Source organism: Xyrauchen texanus, chromosome 7, assembly GCF_025860055.1.
Source record: "Xyrauchen texanus isolate HMW12.3.18 chromosome 7, RBS_HiC_50CHRs, whole genome shotgun sequence".
NCBI classification, from domain to species: Eukaryota; Metazoa; Chordata; class Actinopteri; order Cypriniformes; family Catostomidae; genus Xyrauchen; species Xyrauchen texanus.
The window spans coordinates 44,562,916-44,584,459 of NC_068282.1; the positions used below are offsets into that span (position 1 = coordinate 44,562,916).

General features: G+C 37.2%; 1 protein-coding gene across 4 annotated transcripts; it reads left to right on the top strand.

The window, feature by feature from the left end:
• Positions 1-297: 297 nt before the first annotated feature.
• On the top strand, positions 298-18,765 carry LOC127646681 (reticulon-1-A-like). Of its 4 annotated transcripts, none has more exons than XM_052130485.1 (7): positions 298-855; positions 9,554-9,764; positions 12,718-12,856; positions 16,534-16,603; positions 16,768-16,814; positions 16,963-17,021; positions 17,600-18,765. In XM_052130485.1, exons 1-7 carry the CDS (start codon positions 462-464, stop codon positions 17,640-17,642), a joined length of 963 nt encoding a protein of 320 aa, XP_051986445.1. In that variant the 5' UTR covers positions 298-461; the 3' UTR covers positions 17,643-18,765. The 4 variants fall into 4 exon arrangements, with proteins under 4 accessions (XP_051986445.1, XP_051986446.1, XP_051986447.1 ...); XM_052130486.1 differs by having other exon boundaries at positions 299-855; positions 9,557-9,764; positions 17,600-18,762; XM_052130487.1 differs by lacking the exon at positions 298-855 and adding an exon at positions 4,545-4,749 and having other exon boundaries at positions 17,600-18,756.
• Positions 18,766-21,544: the final 2,779 nt, after the last annotated feature.

A 21,544-nucleotide genomic window follows, 5' to 3' on the forward strand; every position in this document is an offset into this window, starting at 1 on the left:
GGACTGCTTATTGTGCCATTGCATTGACACAATTTTCAACTCACTTTGAGTGTTGAAATGTTGATAAAAATATCAAAGCATCAGTCAGCTCAGCCATTTTTCACATACTTCGCCCTTCACTCAGGGAGTGGACATGTGGGCGGGGCATTTCCGCCCCTTTCATCGGTCAGCCAATAAAAATAGTCGCTCACGTTCTTGAACCTCCCTTAAAGAGGAACGAAATGAAGAGATTGGGCGTGACCAAGCCGCCCTCTCTGCTCAGCCAATAAAAAAGTTGCATAAATGCACATGCACTTTCCGCAACTAAGCGTCTAGTAAGGCCCGTGTTGAACCCGGAAGCGTTCATGCGTAGCTTTGAAAACATATTTGCGTGAATCAAACACTCAAATCGATAAGAGCTCGCGTGAGGACACTTTTTGAAGCAGTTATTTTTACCTAACCACATACATTTATCCTTAACCATGGATGATCATATGGAAATAAGCTCCACGACACCTTCTTACGGCGTTCAGAATGAAGATCAAAAATTCGAAAGAGATCAGCACGTGAACTCGCTGGTGGATTTGAGCAGAGAAGCAGCGGCACATGTACAAGAGGAGGATGATATTTTAGATCTGGCCGGAGGAGCGAAAGATGCGATCGAGAGGCACCGGTCCACACTGCGACGTACCGAGGAGCCACTGTTGGACTTAAAGCAGCCAGAACCATCAACAACCACCTCTGATCCAAAACCAGAAGCGGTGACACCAGCACCGATCAGTGCATTTGGTGATGCAACAACAAAACAGACGAAAACAGAGGAAAAAGAAGAAAAAACAACAGTCACACCATCTAAACCTGAATCTAAAACTTCATGTAAGTACTATGTGCATTTGAACTGGGCATTTTAAAATGTATATGTATTGCAATTGGTGGTCGGTACAGTAAGTGATCTAACCAATTAAAATGGTCCATCAACATATAAGCCAAGTTTTTTTTTTTTTTTTTTTTTTAAATACATATAAGCCAAGTGTCTAGCCATCACGAATAGAAAATGACGTCAGATCCGTTTAAATGATTCACATTTTTCATGGATTAATAACAACGGAGTGACTTTTCCTATATGCTACACGTGGTTTAGGTTTTTAATGGTAAAATTATCTGACAAGTGTGTTTATTAACCCTTGTGCGATCTTCGTGTTAATGCTAACGTCATACATTTTGCCAAAGGTGTGTTTTTTGGGCGATTTTGATAGTTCAACCTCAGTTCCTATAATACATCTATAATATACTGTGAACACAAAATAGTTACACTCCTTAAGGACAAAACTGTCCCCATTGAAACCCATTAAAATCGCAATATTTGATCCCAGTGCCATTAAAGCATAAAATAATGAATTCCTATTATATTATTCTTTTCATTCCTGATCCCTGGTTTCAAAATGTAAAGTTTTAATATTTTCCAACAGATGGCGCCATTTTTCTCATGTGTAGCCTATGGAGCAAATACTTTTTTTTTTTTTTTTTCTTTTTTTTTTTTTTCTTCCTATTTTCCATTTGCTGTATTTAGAACACTGCAGGCCAGTTGAATAAATGATGCAGCAAAAATTGTGTGGGTGTGTTTGTATAGATGTCAGAGTACATGCTGTGTGTATGTGTGTTATGTAAACAAACTGGCATTTAAAGGGTTAAAGTCCTGAAAATGTGTATCTGTATGTTTGGTAGTTATGACTGATGTTGGTTTAAAAAATAAACTCGTGGAAAATATTATTAATATATAAAATGATGGCAGTTTTATGATGTGGAAATTTGTTCCTTACATTTTTTTATTATTATTTTTTTAAATTGACTCAAGGGTTAATGATGCTTAGTCAAGTATTTGTAGTATTTGTCAAAGGTTTAAAAATGACTCTGTGGCAGGGCGGAGGGCAGGGCCGGGTCGTGATCCTACACACCCGGTCCCGTATTAGGCTAATTATGCCTCCGTGAGGTTTAAAGGCTGACTGCAGAGGGCCGTGCGGGAGAGAGAGAGATCGTTAGTGGACATGTCCGTCATGTGTTAAGTTTACCATTAAACTATCATTTATATTATCAAGCCGGTTCTCGCCTCCTTTCCATTGAATACGCTACATTGGTGCCGAAACCCGGAAGGAGGAGGATACTGTAGTAGAGTTCTCGCCACCGCCCACCCCAGACGGAGCAGCCGCGCCATCTGCCGGGGACTGAGGAGTCCCAGCCACCTGAGCGAGGGCGATGGCCGCCCGACGCGAGGCAGGAGGTGCTCCTAGCCGACCGCCTGGAGCATTCAGGGCCGCTGCCAGCGGCGGAGGAGTCGCCTACCGCCGCTGAACGCAGCGGGTTTAAGATCGCTCGAGCGCGGCGGGAGGAGCTCACTGCCGACCGCCTGGGCGAGAGATCGTCTGCTCAGGTGGCGGGAGACCCTTCTAGTCCCCAGGCAGACGGCGCGGCTGTTCCGCTCGGCCAGGGGCTGCGAGGACTGCTCTCGAGATCCGCCTCCGTCAGGCGTCGGACCAATGTCGTTCCGATAATAGGAGGCGAGAACCGGCTTGATAATATAAATGATAGTTTAATGGTAAACTTAAAACAAAGACACAAACACACATGACGGACATGTCCACTAACGATCTCTCTCTCCCGCACGGCCCTCTGCAGTCAGCCTTTAAACCTCACGGAGGCATAATTAGCCTAATACGGGACCGGGTGTGTAGGATCACGACCCGCCCCCGCCCTCCGCCCTGCCACAGACTCTTATTAGAAATGGGATATAAATTGATTATAAAATATGTTGGATTAGTTACGGACTGTATGAAAAGCTTTATGAAATTGATAAATGAGACATTTTCAAATGTTTTTACGTCACTTGTCCATTTACCACCACTTTGTGGAATCCGTGTGGAGGTGCAACACAAACCTTGAGACACTTTGCAGTTTTTGTGACGTAAATTAATCTAAAATAAAAAACCCATTAAGCCATTTGTTATAGAGTACAAACACCATGTATAATGTTTACTTCCATTTGTGTAAATAATACACCATGCAAAGGTCAGTAGTTCAGTAAATGACCAAGTTTACTGAGAAGTGTCCTTTACTTTCAGGAGAACACTATGACCGAACTGTTTGCATAAATCAGTTGTGGACTCACAAGACCATGTTAGAATACCAACCTGCTACATTTTAAGAGGAATAGTTCACATATAAATGAGAATTCTGACATTTATTTACTCACCCGTGTCATTCAAAACATATATGCTGGCATTTTATTTTCTGTGGATCACAAAGGAGACAATTTAATCTTAAAACTTATCTTAATCCAGATCTTTTCCATAAAAGGACAGTTCACGGTGACCACAGCTACCAAAAAAAGTACAAAAAAACGAAGCACAATAAGTTGTCTTTTAAAGGGATAGTTCAATCAAAAATGAAAATTAATTTACTTCCACATCTGAGATGGCATGTGGGTATGTTATGTGTTTCTTAACTGCTTCTTAACTAACTTGTCTGCTGACACAAATGAAGACTTTTTTAGAAGAATATCTCAGCTCTGCAGGTCCATACAATGCAAGTGAATGCTGGGCAGATATTTGAATGTCCAAATATCACAAAGGAAACTAAAATGTTATCCGTATGAATTCAGTGGTTAAATCAATATCTTCAGGAGCGGTTTGTTAAGTGTGGGTGAGAAACAGACCAGTATTTAAGCATTTTTTTAAATTTTATTTATAAATCTTCACTTTTACATTATTTACGTTTTTGGCGATTCGCATACTGCCACCTACTGCGCAGGGAGGAGAATTTATAATAAAAAAAGGACATAAATATTGATCTGTTTCTCAAACATGCTTATCATATCACTTCTGAAGACCTGTTTTTGTCCACTATAGTAGTATGAATTACTTTTATGCTGCCTTTGTGCTTTTTGACCTTTCAAATTCTGGCCACCATTCACTTGCATTGTATGGACCTACAATGCTGAGATATTCTTCTAAAACACTTTTGTTCAGCAGAAGAAAGGAATACACATCTGGCATGGCATGAGTGTGAGTAAATGAGAGAATTTGGGTGAACTATCCCTTTAAGACTCATGTGACATTTTCCAAGCTTTTTGAAGTCATTACACGCTTCATTACAGTATTACTGAAAGCTCTGAAAAAGCTAAAAATACGGCACATTGACAAGTTCATCATAGTTGCCAAACGTACTTACAAAGTTTTGTAACCAAAAGTAAACCGGTTTGGAATAACATGACAGTGAGCAAATAGTGACACAATTTGCATTTTTGGGTGGTTGAGCTATTAATTTAATTTACATGAACAAACTTTTCTTTCTGAAGCACCGGTCTTAAAAAAAAAACACAATCAGCAAAAGCAGTCAAATGTCTTCTAAAAGCCTGTGTCCTAGTTAAACCAAGACTGGACCAACTTCATAGTTGTTTTGCAGCTAATGTTGTGCTAAAACCTCATGTTACTACCTCTGGAACGCCATGTTCAACACCTTTTGAATGTGGTCAGCTGACTTCAGCAGTGCTGGCCTTTGCAGAACGTGATCAGGCAGCTTTGCTAGGACAGCCATAGCGTCTCTCTCCAATCTTCAGTCCTGTCCTGCCCCAGCCAGAGGCTCACACCTCCTTCCTCACCCCAAACCACCTCTTCAGACTCCTGACTTGGAATATATGACTGATGGAGCCCAATTCAGATAACACGACTCCAACGACAACCTTAGGGATGGATTTTAATCACTGGAAAAAACAGGGTACATGCTTGTTTTGCCCTAATTCTGCCTGCAACTGGACTTTTAAAAGCTAGTTTTCTGCCTACCTTGTCCATGGCCTTTGTTAGGTAAAGCTTTTGCTGCATTTTTTGGTCTTGCTTGCATATGTGCTTGGGGGAGAGAACATTCTAGTTGCGCTCAGTAAATGGCCTGGGGTGTCTTGATTACAAGCATATTGCAACGGCAAGCATTTATCCCTCTGCCAAAGACTTCTCTTGGCAAACTGCCTGTGTGCTGCACAAAATGTTATACGGACAACATATGATTTCAGTGTATTTTGAAATATATTAGAAATCTGCGATACACAAAAATTTTCCTTTTATGTGAGGGGATATTTAATTGCAACAATTTGTTGCTAATGTCATATATAATTTTGTGTGTGTGTGTTTTAAACACTTTGTTCATTAGAGATGTTTTTTTTTTTTAAAGCTTGGGTGGGTTTCTGGCACAGATTGTCAAATCAAGGTGGGAACAGGTAATGAAGTGTTAAATCTTCAAAAAATTATATCATCTAAACTTGTTTAAACCTTAAATATGGCTTACCATATTTTCTAAATAGACTCCTGTCCCGTGTATGACTTTCTTCTGCAGAATACAAGCAAAGTGTTTTTAGAAGAATATCTCCGCTCTATAGGTCAATAAAACGCAAGTGAATGGTGACCAAAACATTGAAGCTCTAAAGACAGTATAAAAGTAATCCACATGACTCTAGTATCTTCTGAAGTTATCCAGTTTGTTTTGGGAGAGAACAGACCAAAATATCTAATCTTTTTCGCTATAAATCTTGACATCAGCGTTCTCCCTGGCGATACTGCTGATGTCAAGATTTATCGACACTTGCACTTCCTGGGCCATCTAGCCTCTTGCATACATAAAGCACTAGGAAGTGTAATTGAGCTTGAAATCATGATCGTATCTAAAGACTACAATTGCAAGGTTTATAGTGAACAAGGAGTAACATTTTTGTGTGGTCTCAACCAAATGTACTTGATTGCTTCTGAAGACATGGATTAAACCGTTGCAGTCTTATGGATTACTCATATCCTGCTTTTTGGAGCTTCGAAGTTTTGGTCCCCATTCACTTGCGTTTTATTGACCTATAGAGCGGAGATATTCTTCAAAAAATCTTCGTTTGTGTTCTACAGAAGAACAAATGTCATACACATCTGGGATGGTGTGACGCTAAGTAAATGAGACCCATTTTCTTTTGACAAACTTTCCATTTAAAACCAGTTTAGTCATCAATTTTTTTAAATCTACTGACATCCTTGTCAATAGTGCACACATTTAGCTTTTTATATATATATATATATATATTGTTTTTTTTTTTGTTTTTAAATATTCAATTCATATTTTGTGTAGGCTACATCTTATAAATCCATCTCTAAATTGTATTATTGGCATTATACAGTATATCAGCCACCCTGCTCTCTAGAGATGTAGATATCGGTCAACCACTTCCATCTTCAATATGAATTATAACTGAATGTAACTGAATTTTCAGGAAAACATTGTTCATTTAACACTTATGTTGTGTTCTGGTCATTTTGATCCGACAACTATTATTTTTTACTAATTTTATTTTTACTTAATCCAGTTGGAATCAAATTCCTTGACTTCTGAAAACACACAAATAAGATTGACCAGTTTCTTTACATTTTATTGGTTTTATTTAACTTTGTTACACCTGTAGTGTTCAGGGCCAAAAATGACCAGCCATTGGAAATGAATGGATTAGACTGCAAAATACAGAAATATTAAGTGTTCCGTAGTATCCCAGTCCTTTAGATGAGCAGATATATGGATGTTTTTCCACACACAAAATCCTGTGCACGAATACAATGCCTTTTTGTGCATCGTCTTTCCATGTACACTGTGAGGAATATATTAAGATCTACTTATCTTATGTTGTGTTTGGGCTAGTTTTAATTGGGATAGTCTACTGGAAGTTACAATATGTCATTGCCTGTATATGCATGTTTCAGGAAGTTATAATGGGGAAAAACGTGACAGACACTCCTTTTTTATTATAGTTGTGTGTCAGTGGGAATTTCATACACTAAAACAATTTGCTCATTGCATTTTTCTAAATGAGACATTTTCAAGTATATATAACGCATGGCTATCTCAACTTTTATGTTTTTACCAACTCTCAATATAGTTGAGATAACAAATTGGCAGATTAGATCAAACAGTTCTAATTTGTCAGCAAATTGAATCGGTAGGATCAGCTATATGCATAGTAAAAGAATTCTGCAGGGAGTGCCCTCCACTAGGCCTGTATAAGCTTCGTTCAATGAATCCTATCAATAAATGTTTTTTTTTTAAACGTGTTCAAAAATACGTCATAATTACTAAAAACAACAAACATGTATAATTCAGTATATTGGGATAATATGAGAATTTATTATCAATCTTATTGGGCCGGTCATTTTTGACTGGACACACGAAAAGTGTTGGGTACAAACGAACACTACACAATACAAGGGTTAAATTCAGCAATTGTGTGTACATCTTATCACTCTTTATTAGCAATACATACCAAACTGGACCCATTTCACAGATGGTGATGTAATTGTCTATTTTATTTATTTTTGCTGTTGGAGCAAATGGTAAAAAAAACTGTATGAACACGCTTTGTATCGAGACATGCGTTTAGCCTAATTTTGTCAATTTGGAACCTCTTGTTTTGTTTATTTGGAAATAATAGGTCTGTGCTAACTCCACTCTCCATTTTTGCCATTGCTATGGCTTACTAAGAGACCTTTGTTTTGAAATCGTACAGCTCTACGGGAAGCCGAATATGTCATTTGTGTTGCGAACTTTGTTCATGTCCCAGGTTGTCTGATCGCAGATGAACGTGATTGATTCCAAACAAGGTTGGTTAGTTAGTCCGTATGTCTGTCGGTCACTTATCTTTTAATTGCATACCTTCTCCATTCACCACAGTTTATTTGTATAAATGATAAGTGTGTAGCACTCCGCGTTCATGCTGTTCTAAACTTAAGTGTATCTGTTAGAAGTTACTGGCTTTATTTTTGAAATTACATATGTTAGCCAGCAGGTGGTGGCAAAAGATAATTTATGTGTGTGTAATATGAGCCAGTTGGTGACGTAAAGTGAATCCGTACATAGAACTGCACTCCGTGAACACTCTTATTACTAATACATTACCAAAACTAGGAAATGGCTTTAAACGGCTTGAAACGGACAACTTCAGGATTAAGGCTCATGCTGAGAGAGACAACCGACTGATTTACTGCGGACCGGCTACCATGAAATAGAGAGGAATACCCCTTCTGGGATGTCTTTTTTTCCACTGTTACAGCTGACACCATCACTGATTGGGTGTGGCAACAGGTGATTGCACACGCACACACCCAGCCATCTATCCTTGTTTATCCAATAACTTGTTAGAAACAGCACAAGCCATGATGCTATTTCTGAAGTGAACTTTTTGAATACTAACCAAGTCTTGGAGGCATCAGTTGTTTTGAACCAGCAACCGCAGATTCTGATCGGTCGCATAAGTAGTTCCATGCACAAATGCATTTTTATGACCATACTCGTGTTTTTTTTTTTTTTTTTTTAAATGTACTTGTTCATTTAACTGTTGTATAAGCAATATCACACTCGTAATCGTGCTATATGGCCTTACATCAGCACTGCTGTAATTACCTACGGCCGATTCATAGCAGTGCTTATGAAGGGCCATATCGCACTCTTGCTCTGGTGATATTGCTTCAATATATATTTAATATATGTATGTGTTATTTATGTTTATATAAACATATGTGAAGTTAATGTCTGTTTCAGTTGCATTAGGGACCATTTAGGATGAAAACCATGATGTTAAATTTTATTTTTATTGCCTATGGTTTTGAAAAGGCCGAGAACACGCGGAAAAGCTTTGTCTGCTGAACAAACCCACGTGCTTTTGAATTATTGATTAAATGCTTTGGCATTTGGATGGAAGATGTTCAACTTTAGAAATGCAGTGGGATAAGAACTCTGATCTCTATGTTGGCACACATTAGAGATTAGTTTAATCACTGAACCTCTGCATAGGGTCAATGTTTGAGGTTTCTGTCCTATTTTTATCCTCCCTCAAGCAAGAACGGCCTAAGTTAGTTCCAAATGAACTTTGCTAAACATGATCATCCTATGAAACTTGGCGTTATTGCCTGGTTTGGTGTGTGCCTCGTCATTTCTCTTTCAGAAGGGCGTTTGGATGTGTATATTAAAACGACAACCTAAAGCAGACTTCAATGCTTGTCAGTGTTTATTCTTGAAAAATGCATGGTTTCATTTTCAGGCTAAGGCTTTATATCTACAGAAAAAATATGCATACATACTTAATAGCTATTGAAATATTCCCATTTACTAAATATTTTACACAATAGCTCTTGCCATTTATTGCAATTAGCAATGGGTCAATATATTGAACAGGCTGATTAATTGACAAATATTTGGGCATCTGGAGATAATTGGCATTTGTCAACTGCATGATTAATACGTTATCAGAAGTGGACATTTGGCTTATCAGTTCTGAAATCTACTGTCAGTAGACCCTTGAATCTTTGTCTTCAGACTTATACAAACCAGAATAGTGACTAATATGATGCATGCATAATTGAAATGTGTCCCAAGTTCTGATATGAATCAGATTTTTAATGTTCAAGTAAACGTGCTCATTGTTTTTTGTATTAAACCAGGAAGTTGCAGCATCTTACTCTTGGGGTGTGTTCTCATCTCATCACTGTGCTCTTCCTTCTCTTTGACTTAGCAGTGGTGGACCTGCTGTATTGGCGAGATCTGCAGAGGACGGGGGTGGTGTTTGGAGCCAGTCTGTTCCTGCTGTTGTCCCTCAGCGTGTGTAGTATTATCAGTGTCTGCTCCTACATCGCACTCGCTCTGCTGTCTGTCACCATCTCCTTCAGGATATACAAGGGGATTTTACAGGCCATTCAGAAGTCGGCGGATGGACACCCCTTCAAGTGAGAACACCCATTGAAACTGTATTTTTAGTGATGTTATTTTCCATGTTAAAATTAGGGGTGTCAATCGATTTAAAATTTGTATCGAATTACATGACTTGTAATGTTGAATAATGAATCAGACTGAATCCCAATTTATTTGAGAGAATCCCAATTTATTTGAGAGAATGGACATTTTGGGAGTGTATTTTTGATTATTGTATCGGTTCGTTTGGATCTACAAGGAAAAAACGTATCGCACTACATTGCTACTGGTTAATAAATGTAGCTTGTTACTAGGGCTGGGTAAAAATCTACATTTTCTGACACATCGTAATCTTCATTTAAACTTTGGTTGTGTTCTCATCTCTCATTTCATCACTGTGCTCTTCCTCCTCATTGACTTAGCAGTGGTGGACATCTTGATATTGATCTTTGGGCAACCCTTTATAATGCAAGTAAATCACTAGCATGTGCAGCCAAATCTCACACTGTGACAAAAATCTGATTAGCCACTGGATAGAAAATGTTTATATTTTACTCCGCAGTGATTTAGTATAGTGAAGTTATTAGCACAGAGGTCCTTTCACTGCATGTTGAGAGTAAAAGATTTTCAACTCTTATCTGTGAGCCCAAAGAAGAGATTCCCAAATCCTTAACTCAATAAATAATGTCTCTTAATACCATCTCTGTTTTTACAGTCAGTTGTTTTAAAAACGACAACATAAATGAAACCTTTAATTCTAATAACACATGGATGCACTAAAGAAATTATGCACATCATCCCTTGTTATATGCCCTTGTTATATATATATATATATATATATGCATATGCGCACCGCCATATTGTTTACACTGCAAAGCAGCATGAGATTCTTAGTTTGTGATCGAAGCATAGAAGGTTCTATAAATCTAGCCCTTCCACTTTCCCAGCACCGGAAGTGGTAAGAATGAGTGACGGACAGAAGAGTAGAAGGCACGAGTGGACTGACTAGTTTTGACGGCAACGGCTTTATACTTCTATTTGGTGATTTGTTTGACTGTTTGTAGCATATGAAAAAGATGTTGTGATGTGGAAAAACTTAGTACAGCTGGTTCATTGACAACTGCTTGAGTCCCTCTTTTGCTGGCAAACAGCAGCACGAATGCAGATCACACCGGTTTGATCATACACGTCTGAGCCCAGCCTAGTGTAATCACACTGGTTTGATCGCACACGTTCTACAGATCAATGTAAATACTGAAAAGAGTACATGCAAATATATATGCAACATAATATATGCAATTTCAAGACATTAATTTATGCAATGGACTGAAATTGAAACATTTTCAAGTGCTAAATGTGACCAATTTGATCAAATAATTCAATTTAATTTGTGAAGTAAATATTTTCAAATTGTACATAGAAGGGTTGCTTAGAAGGTTACTTTAAAATTGAGAGCATTAACTGTGAGATTTTCTTTTGCAAGTAAGCAAAATGGACAATTGAACAGAAATATACCCATATGAATCGGAATCAAATCGAGAATCGAAAGCTTGTGAATCCTAATCAAATAGGGAAATCTGTATACCAGCCCCACTTGTTACTAAAAAAAGCTACTGTGTTGAAAACAGATGAACCACACTCAAACTACTTAGTGTAGTTAAATTAGTCCAGTCACTACATAGTAAAACACTGGTGCAGGCATATTGTAATTGCACTAATCTTACACTTGCGCACCATGTTTTGTTCTCTTTGCATCGCCTGAATGTAAAATATTGGAGATAATCCCTGCTTTAATCAGTTTGTTCCATTTTATGTAAAGAGAGCTTAGTTACAGGGCTTACAAGAGGTGCTTATGTTTGAACTACACCCAATATTTTTGACTTAATGCCAAAATGTTAATTCCCTGCTGTGAGTTAAAGCAGCAGAATACAAAAACTTGAAACATTCTTGCCAAGTCTTTTGAAAGTTATGAGTTCAAAATATCTGTAAATCTCTTCGATGTTTGCTGTAACAGGAAAATATGCTTTCTAATTTATGTTCTGAAAACTAATGAGCTGCTTTCTATAGCAGCTTTTTAACTGAAATGTAACCTCATACGTGACTTATTTGGAGCGCTGTACATGGGTAACAACTTCTTGCGACACACATGGTACTGGTACTTTGCTCGCAATTGATTGCAATTTTGATGTTAGCATGTTGCTAAGCTAACAACGAAATAGCATTCAATATAAATAGCGTGCACCTATATCATGTGAAAATTACTTTTATGTAATGTGTTTTTATTGATTATCTCTTGCTTCGAAACCATCATGAAATATTTTTTTCATTGAGCTCCTCGTGATTATTTCCTTTTCAAAGTCGCATGTAACCGGTCAGGTTTAAGTTTTTGCACATTATTTTTTTGCACATTATTTGATTGACAGGCGAGTAAGCGGAACCGCACTGCTGTTTGACAGGATGAGCGTTTACACTACCTGACCAATGTGGTCACAAACATGTTCGACTACCTCCAAATCTATAACATTTTGACCCTGTTTAGACCAGGCTTAAGCATCATCCAGTTTCAAACGGATTGCCCAAAGCGCATCTTATTACCAGGAGTAAAGGAGGCCGAAAATACGCCTGAAGGGCCATTCACACCAAACACAGATTTGCGTTTTGTTTTTTTTGCGGTCGATTCCCTTTTTTTTTCAGTATCTCTTATAAGAGTACTGCATTTTTGCCAAGATATCTTAAGTTAAAAGAACTTCAGCTTTTGAAAGTTTGTTTAAAGAGTCCTGGGTTCTGTTCTATTCGTTGCGGTGCCTCTAGCTTTTTTTTTTAAATGCAAGGAGGCATTCCGTGTGAACAGCCCTTTTAGACTAATAAAACCAAACTATGTATCTTAGAAGGCTGCATAAGGTCTTCTGTTTGCTGTCTTCATGTTGAGAGTGTGTATGTGATATTAAAGTAGGAGTCTCGTTGTAAACCTCCCCAATCTCTGTACAGGATGTATCTGGATAAGGATATCACAATCCCGACGGAGATGGTCCATAAGTACAGTGATGCTACTCTGGGGCACATCAACACTGGCATCAGGGAGCTGCGACGGCTCTTTCTGGTGGAGGATCTGGTGGACTCGCTCAAGGTTGGTCTCGTTCTAGGAGAACAATGGAAATAAAATCCAGATTATGTCCTTTAAGATCACAGGCTTTCATTTGATTTGGGGCATCCAAAGATGCACTCAAAACGGACATCAACATTGATTTTCCAATCTTCTGTCTTTTTTCCCCTGAGGCTTTGTGGGTAAAAACAGTGCATTTGTAAGCTTTACCGTTATGCATAGGAATTTGATATCTAGATGCATATGAGGAAAAATTGCAAGAAATTGTCCTTTTCCAAAAACATGACCCTTCCACAAGACTGTTAGTGACCGGTACATTACAGAATGCCCACATCAGGTGCTCTGTCCTTTTGGAGTGAGCAGAGCATAGGGATGATAATTTTTTTTATTGGAATTTGCCCATTATGCTAGTTGTCATTGTTAAAATCATTTATACAATTTACAAGTATGTACATGGAGTTAACTAATTTGTTCAACCGCTAAATTCGTACTGTCTCTTTATGAACACCGGCAGTTCAGGGAGCATCTGTGCGGGGGGTGTGTATCTCTATCATCAAAGAAATGTGGAAAATTGACTTGCACAGGCAGGCTAATTGCATAGAACAAGCACAAACACTTTTCAAAAAAGTTGATTTTCCACTTATTCCAGTACTTGCATTTTTAAAAGTTAAATTCAAGCATGGCAAGGACGAATGCTGACCACAATCAAAAAGTTTTAACTAGAGGTTGACTGATAGTGGATTTAGCAGATATTGATTACTGAGGTAATTGAAGAGGCTGATCATTTTATTTTATTATTTTTGTGTTTTTCTTTGCTATGAAGGGCACAGACATTGGGACTACAAGAGTCCAAAAAGAATGAAATCCCACATTTTGTACAACCAAAATCACAAGTATAACTAGAAAACGTCATATTTGCTGCATATTGTTGTTTTAACTATAAACAAGCCAAAAATACAAGCGGGACTCTAATTTTGAAATGACCGACACTGCTCTATATGGAAGTATTTACCAAATTATGCTTTTTATAGCCTATACAGTAAATTCACCAGTTGAAGTTGTGTATACTCTGTGGTGAAACATACATAATGTGTAATGATGAGGAATTAAAACCCTCCACAAACTAACATAATTGTTTTTTGCAGATTACAGAGTTACAAAAAAAATCTATCTCTAAAATGAGAAGCAATAAAAAGTCATTAAATCTATAAAATAACACGTATAGAAGTGTGCCAGTTATGTAGTGAGTTTTTTTTTTTTTAAATTGTATTTATTTATTCTAATTCCGTTTTATCTTATTCAAAGCAGTCAACCTTTACCTAGATTAAATTTGAACAGAGCCTTGGCCTCCAATTTGTTTTTGGTAGGAATGGCTGGCATTCAGGTTTGTGGGTTTGGTCAAGTGTAGCACGAAAGGGTCACAAACGACTCCACAAAGCAGCCTTTGTTGTCCAGGCTGAGGGGATTTGGACTGAGCTTTGACCGTATAGAAATTGTGCCTCTCGCTCTTTCTATCTCTCTCTCTCGCCACTGCCAGAAACTGTGGTTTAAATGTTGGTTTTAAAGGGGGATCAGGGGGTTTAAAGTCTTGGCTGTGAGGAATCTTAATGAAATGCTGGTATATAGTCATGTGATTCCCTGTTTTAGACCCCAGTCACATGATCGGGCTTACCGCAGGTTTGAATGGTCGTGAATGAATAACTGGACTACTCCTTTCACCTCCCAGTGTGTTGCTGTAATGACTGGTTTGCCATGCTGAGGGCATTCCAATTATGTCGAGTGAGCCGTTCAAAGAGCTGCATTTGTTTAGTCTGACCTGTATATTGCTACATTTTGTTATATCTAGTTTGCTTTTTGTGGCATTTGGGGCAAACTAGCACCTTGGTATCTGAAATGACAATGGTTTAACTAGTGTGAAAATGCAGACAATGTAACCTAGTATGCCAAGACTAACCAATTATTCAAAATTGGGGGACCAAATTTAATAGCTTAAGAGTAGGCCATTGGAAATCACATATTGGATGACCACTTATCTTAACATTTTGCCGTGACTTTTTAAATGTCTTTCGATGTAAGTCACTCTGTGTCGTAATGGAAACACGCAAATATCATTAATGTTAAATCAGCACCTCCTGGCTTTTCTTGGCGCATTGACCTGTGTCTCAAATGCAGGGCAGCCCAGCATTCCAAACCATCAGTGTAAGGAGATTTACTGCCCCGTGCAGGGGGGGCGGAGGTTATTGGGGTCTAGATAAAGTTACAGTCAGATGCCCCCTGCCCTTTCACAGTTCTGGAGGTCGATTCCATCCCAGCATTCACTTGCTCTGTGCTCAGGCAGCTATATTGAGTGATGTCCAATTACGAGCCACCATTTGTGCTGATGGTTTTTAAATGGGCTCTGCCATTTGTTAGATCACTCAAGTTGTAGCTTTATTTCCTTTTTGAGTGAGTGGAATGCATCTGTTGTTTACAATGTAAATTTACCCAAAGGTTGCAATTTATTATTTTGGCATTTAAAACTAGATTATTAAAAATCCATTATGGCTACCTTTTGAAAGGGTCATATCATGCATTACCCCTCCCCCCTCCCCTCCTGGGGTCCAGCAATAACGGTCAAGTTTTTTATTTTCAGAATTAAACAGACCAGTTTTCCAGAGGTTTCTTTTACATATGTGTAAACCCACAGGTTTATTTGTGAGGTGTTTAGGTACAGATAAGGACAGTATCATGTATACTTTATGGTGGGATGTCTGACAGTCAAATGGTTGCTTAAAGGTATAGTTCACACACAAATTTAAACACTCCCATTTACTCACCCTCATGCCATCCTAGATGTAGAGACTTTCTGTCTTTAGTAGAACACATTTGAAGAAACATGGAATAATATCTCTCTGGTCACTAGACCTTTTGAATCTTCAAAAAGAACAGGCAGTCACATAAATATCATCCATATGACTCTGTGATGATTGATTTATAGTTAAAGTACATAAATATTTATCTTTCCTCAACAAAAGCGATCGTTTCGCTCTAATTTAACCAGTGTAGTCGTATGGATGACTTATGCTGACTGCCTGTTCTTTTTGGAGATTCAAAGGTCTATGCAACCAAGAAATTTGCAAATAACACAAACTTCCATCGTGGCATCCCTAGATGTGTGCAACAACATCGCTGATATGTAAATGTGGTGGTCATGGGTTAATGTATTAAACTTTCTTGTGTCAGTAATCCAAAGATTTTGTAAGTAGTCATTTTTGACTGCAGGAGGAAGTTTTAGGTTCTGAAACTTGCACTGTAAAGTGTTTGAAATTGTAATGGAAAACGAATGGGGGGGGGGGAAACTTAAGTGGTTAACTGGTAGTTACCATGTAGTGATGTTCTATTTGGTTTTATAAGCTAATATATGTAATTTTACTAATTTACCTGCATTTTTAGGATTTCGGTGTATGTTTTCAATGAACTGTCCTATTTTAAAAGTTTCCTATTGCAAATTTTCCCAATATTAGCCTTTTAAATGTAATGTAACCAGTCATTGGCACAAAAGTCCCATCACCATGTTCCCATCAAGTCATGAGGTCATCTTTAAAGGTTTTCTCTTCCTGTGCAGCTTTGTAAAAATGCATTTCATACATGTCACTAAACGTTGCCTCTAGGCAGTTCTCATTCAGTTGTATGTTGACACATGCATTGCTTTTTACCTTCAGTTTGCAGTTCTCATGTGGATCCTGACCTATATTGGTGCCTTGTTCAACGGTCTCACCATCCTTATTTTGGGTATGTTGGAGATTGTAAACCAAAAAAAGCCATGTATTAGTTAAAATGATGTGGTACTTTTCTTGTATGAAAGGCAGAAAATCAATCTTACATTTAATGTATCTGATTAGGAGTCTTAAGTGAAGTTTATTTTCCACCCTGATAATATTTTTGTCATCCTTTAGGTCTCATTGGTGCTTTCAGTTGGCCAGTCATCTATGAAAAACATCAGGTACGTTTGCTGTGTTTCTATTTGGCATGTAAAGACAATGCTAGCTTCTGGCTCCGGCAGGTGTCGTGGTTCATTAAGTATTTATAGGAGTCCTCCATGATCATATACAACATAAATCTGTAATTTTTCTCTGTCACTCCTAATACAGGCACAAATTGACCATTACTATGGACTGGTGAACAAGCAAATCAAAGATATTGTGGGAAAGTAAGTGCATTTTTATATCCTGAATTGTTTTCCTCAATACCAGCCACTATGTCAGTATTTTACTATTGTGAATGTCCAATTATGCATCTAGTTTATAGACTGATTCTGTTTAATGCAATATACAGACCATATAAAGTGTTTTGTTCCTGTGGAAACCCACTTTATATTGGGTGCCTTTAACAACTCTGTACTTAAGCATTTGATACAAAGTACTAATGCACATATAGTATGTGTTGTTGCATTGTATTTACATTACAGATGTAATTAAATGCAGGTACTGTAAGTTACACGGTTAACCTTACCCCATGCCCTAACCCTACCCCAATCCTTACCAAAAACCTAACTGTACTCCTAAACCTCAGTATAAATGTATTGGTGTTAGACAGCCCATTTGATCTGTCAAGTATACTGGCCTACATAGCCAAAATGCAGTAACTATGCCAATACTAAGAGTAAAATGGATTAAAATCTGAACATGGTTGGGCTATACCTGTCTGTCACAGGACCGATCAGAATGATTTCTTCCCTTGAAAGGCCTGTCTTCTAATGATTTCTCCTTTTTGTTTACTCATTACCAGGATCCAGGCCAAGATTCCCGGTGCGAAGCCAAAGACAGAGTGAAGAAAGTTAGACTGTTTTCTGTGCATGAAATGTGATTAATGGTGGAACAAGAGATGTGATGGACAGAAAGAATCGTGTTTTGATTTAAGAAAAAAGGCCTTAGACGATGCAATGTAAACCTTTCCCCTCCCCCAGTGTTTGAAATCTTGGCATAACCGAGAATTTGAATCATTTTTTAAACCACTTATCAGTTGCTTTCACAAGGAGTCTTCACTGTCTTTAAACATGGAGAGCTAGATCTATTTTGAAAGGAAACGCAGATGGATATCTGCGAAATACGCACCATTGCAATATGTAGATACGCACCATTGCAAAATGTAGTCTGAGGAGCTGACGTTGATGAAGGCAGGATTTGATGAGGTCTTTTCGTTTAATATTCGGTCAGTGAGTGTTCACCTTGTTTGAAGGTGACTGTACGATAAAAGTGAATTCTTTGTTACGAAGTTCCTTCAAGTCTTTGTTTTTAGCCTTTTTTTGTTTGTGTTGGCGTGATAGAACACAGTGGTGTTGTGATGTAACTGTTAATATTGAGGAAATTAAATCATTAAAGAGGCTTCTAGTGTCTTGTAGCAGTTTTATTTCGCACAGGGATCGGTTACATCATATTACACCTTTTATATCCATTGAAGTTTTTAGCTGTTTAGTGAAAAAAATAAAGGCCTGTCTCATCACCACCTTGTCTTGTCAGAATCAACCGGCATTAGCAGAATTCGCCATCGCCCTCATAGATCGAATACCTGAAACGGCAAATGCTTTTTAAGAACTCGCAAATTTCAAGCACTGTTTTTCATGCAGGTCATTGTAAATTGTAACTCTGTTTTGATGAAAATATGCTAAAGAATGTCTGTGGAATGCATTGTGAAATATAAGCCAATAAAGCTTGTAGACAAACTTGTTTTTGTTTTTTGTGGGTGCCAATACATCAGTGATTCCCAACCAGGGGTACGCGTAATCTAAAACCGAATTTATGACTTTAAAATTGGGTTCAATTAAACTAGGATTAAAACTGATTGTAAAACTACAGTACTACTAATGGATTAAAATGACATATAGCTGTAATTAATATAGTTAATGAAATGTGTTGCTTCCATTTAATATATTTCTGTGACTGGATGACATTTGAGGCAGTGTGTGTGTGTATGTATGTGCGCTTGGTTTTTCACCACCTATATCTACTAGAAGTTCAAAGGTGGTGGTAATGAAGGAGGGGCTTGAAAAAACTGCAATCTTTTAGACTGCCTTTGACGCCACTTAGTGGTGCTACAGGGAATTAGATTTTTTTATTTTATTTTTTTTTTTCTGTTTAGTTGGTTGAGCTTCAGAATCTTGTGAGGTACAGGAATTTACAGTAGAAATCTGTCACATTTGATTTAATAAAAAAAAAAAAAATGACGTTCAACTTGTTCATTCTTTAGGCTATAAAGAATTTCAATTATGTAGTTCATCAAAGAGTATGGACCATTCTGTTGATTAGAGGGCAAGTTGTAACTTTTTACGCTTACTTAAATACTTTTTTTTTTTATTATTAGTTAATATTCCTCATAGTAGGGTTATTTTCGAGTCCACTTCTGTATTGACATATTACCTAGATGTCTTGGGTACAAAAAAAATCCCACCCAGGAAAAGTTAACTTAACCCTTAAATGCATGGTAATTTTCCAAAACACTGACACATTTGGTCTTTAGAGACCCGACACTTGTATCTATAAAAAAATGATGTACAAAATGCCCAGATAGTGTCAAATTTTCAAAATATTTTCATGACAATTAGAAAATAATAAAAAATATTTTTGTTGTATTTTTCATCAATTAAAGATGATACAACTCCTTTTTCACTGAATTTTCATGAGTAGCAACACTTACTGAGCTACACATAAGACATAATCTACACCTGTGTGATGTATGTGTATCTTACATACTGTATATTTTCTCAGGCACTTGAGTCTAAATAGATGCACAACTTGCATTATTTCAGTACACACAAATAACATTAGTCATGATATATATATATATATATATCAAGTGTTAAAACTTGCTATAGTTTAATTTGATATATGTGTGTATGTGTATACTTTGCAAAAATTTTCACAAGTGCCTAAAACTTTTTCATAGCGAGGATATCTTAAAAAAATAATTAAATCGTTTTCATTTATCACTTAATGCCATACAATGTCCAGTAAATGTAAAGCTAATTCAATATTTGGTCTCTGTATGTAATCTCAGACTGACTCGATGTTCAGTGGGGGGCTTTGTGTGGGCCATGACATCTGTTGCAGGGCTCCCTGTTCTTCTATTCTAATCTTTTCTATTTGGAAAAAGTAATGTTTAGGGAGTCTAAAATGTATTTTTCCCTGTACATCTATACCTAAAGCGGAATATGTTCATCTTAAGACAATTGTTTTTTGTGAAACATCTGAAGTGCCTAAAACTTTTGCACAGTACTGCATATATAGTTTTTGCAATTATTTGTGTTACACTAATTTTAAGAGATAGATTTGAGGAATCCTAAAGAGGTGTGGGCACAACTCCAAAAAATAGATGAGATACACGGGGTGGAATGAGGACTCAGGTGTCTAAAGGGTTGAAGAGTTTACACAACCTGTTTGCATTTTTTTTGTGTTTTGTAAGTGGGGTAAATTTCTGTATATTGAGACTGATTTGAGAATAATACATATTTTGAAGTATGAACTACGACCTAGAATTTTAAAGGCATCTTCAGAGTACAAATCATATTTAATGACTTAAATACAAATAGTATAAATAGAACATTGCTTTTGCTGACAGATATTTTATTAAAATTAGTACAAGTAAAACAGCAAGAAATGGTTCTTTCACAATGTGACTTGAGTATGTAAAATACCCTAGTCATGAGACCACAGATCAACCTTTTGGTTAAATTCTACCTTCTTTATATAATGTATTACCATTTTAGTTTTGAGGATAAAATTCCCCAAATATTGTTTTTTTTTATTTTTGACAATTTTGAGATTGGTATTTGAAACCAACTAGTGTAACAACAATTTTTCCACTCTTTACATGTTTTAATGAGCTTGAAATCATGATGTCCAAGGAGACAGCTGTCAAGATTTGTTATAAAAAATAAGTTCTATTTTGTTTTATAAAAAACTGACCGGTAAGCATCAGAAGACATTAATTAAAACACTGGAGACATATGGATTACATTTATGCTGCCTTTATGTGCTTTTTGGAGTTTCAATGTTTTGGTACCCATTCACTTCCATTGTGTGGAACTACAGAGCTGAAATATTCTAGAAAAATTTGCTTGTGACTCACTTTCTTCTGCAGAACATTCACATTTGGGATGGCATGATTTTCATTTTTGGGTGAATTATCCCTTTAAAGCAAAATTAACAGCATTCGTGGCATAACGCCGATTCCTACAGAAAACTATTTCAACGACTCCTGGTTACAGTAAGCACATACAATGGAAGTGAATGCTACACTGAAACACTGTTTCAAATGTATAGCCACTAGATGTAAACATTTGATGTATTAACAAAATTATTGTCTGATAAAATCACTTACTAACATTATCTGTGTAAAGTTTCTGTTGCCATGACAACTAAACCCTGTAATCCTTGTATTGGATATAACTTTACACCGGTATCATTAGTAAGTGATTTTATCACAGTAAAATCATGTTACCACATATAATGTTTACGTCTAATGGCTATAATTTGATGCGTGTGTAAGCATTTATGGACTGATCCCATTCACTTTCATCATATGTCTTCAGAAGACTTGGAATATGATGCATGAGTTGCATGGACTACTTTTATGATACTATCAACTGCCATTTTATGTCGGTATCAACTGTCATTGGATTGAAAAGATGGACTGTGATATTCTGATTTTGTGTTCCGCATTAGAAAATCGTTATGT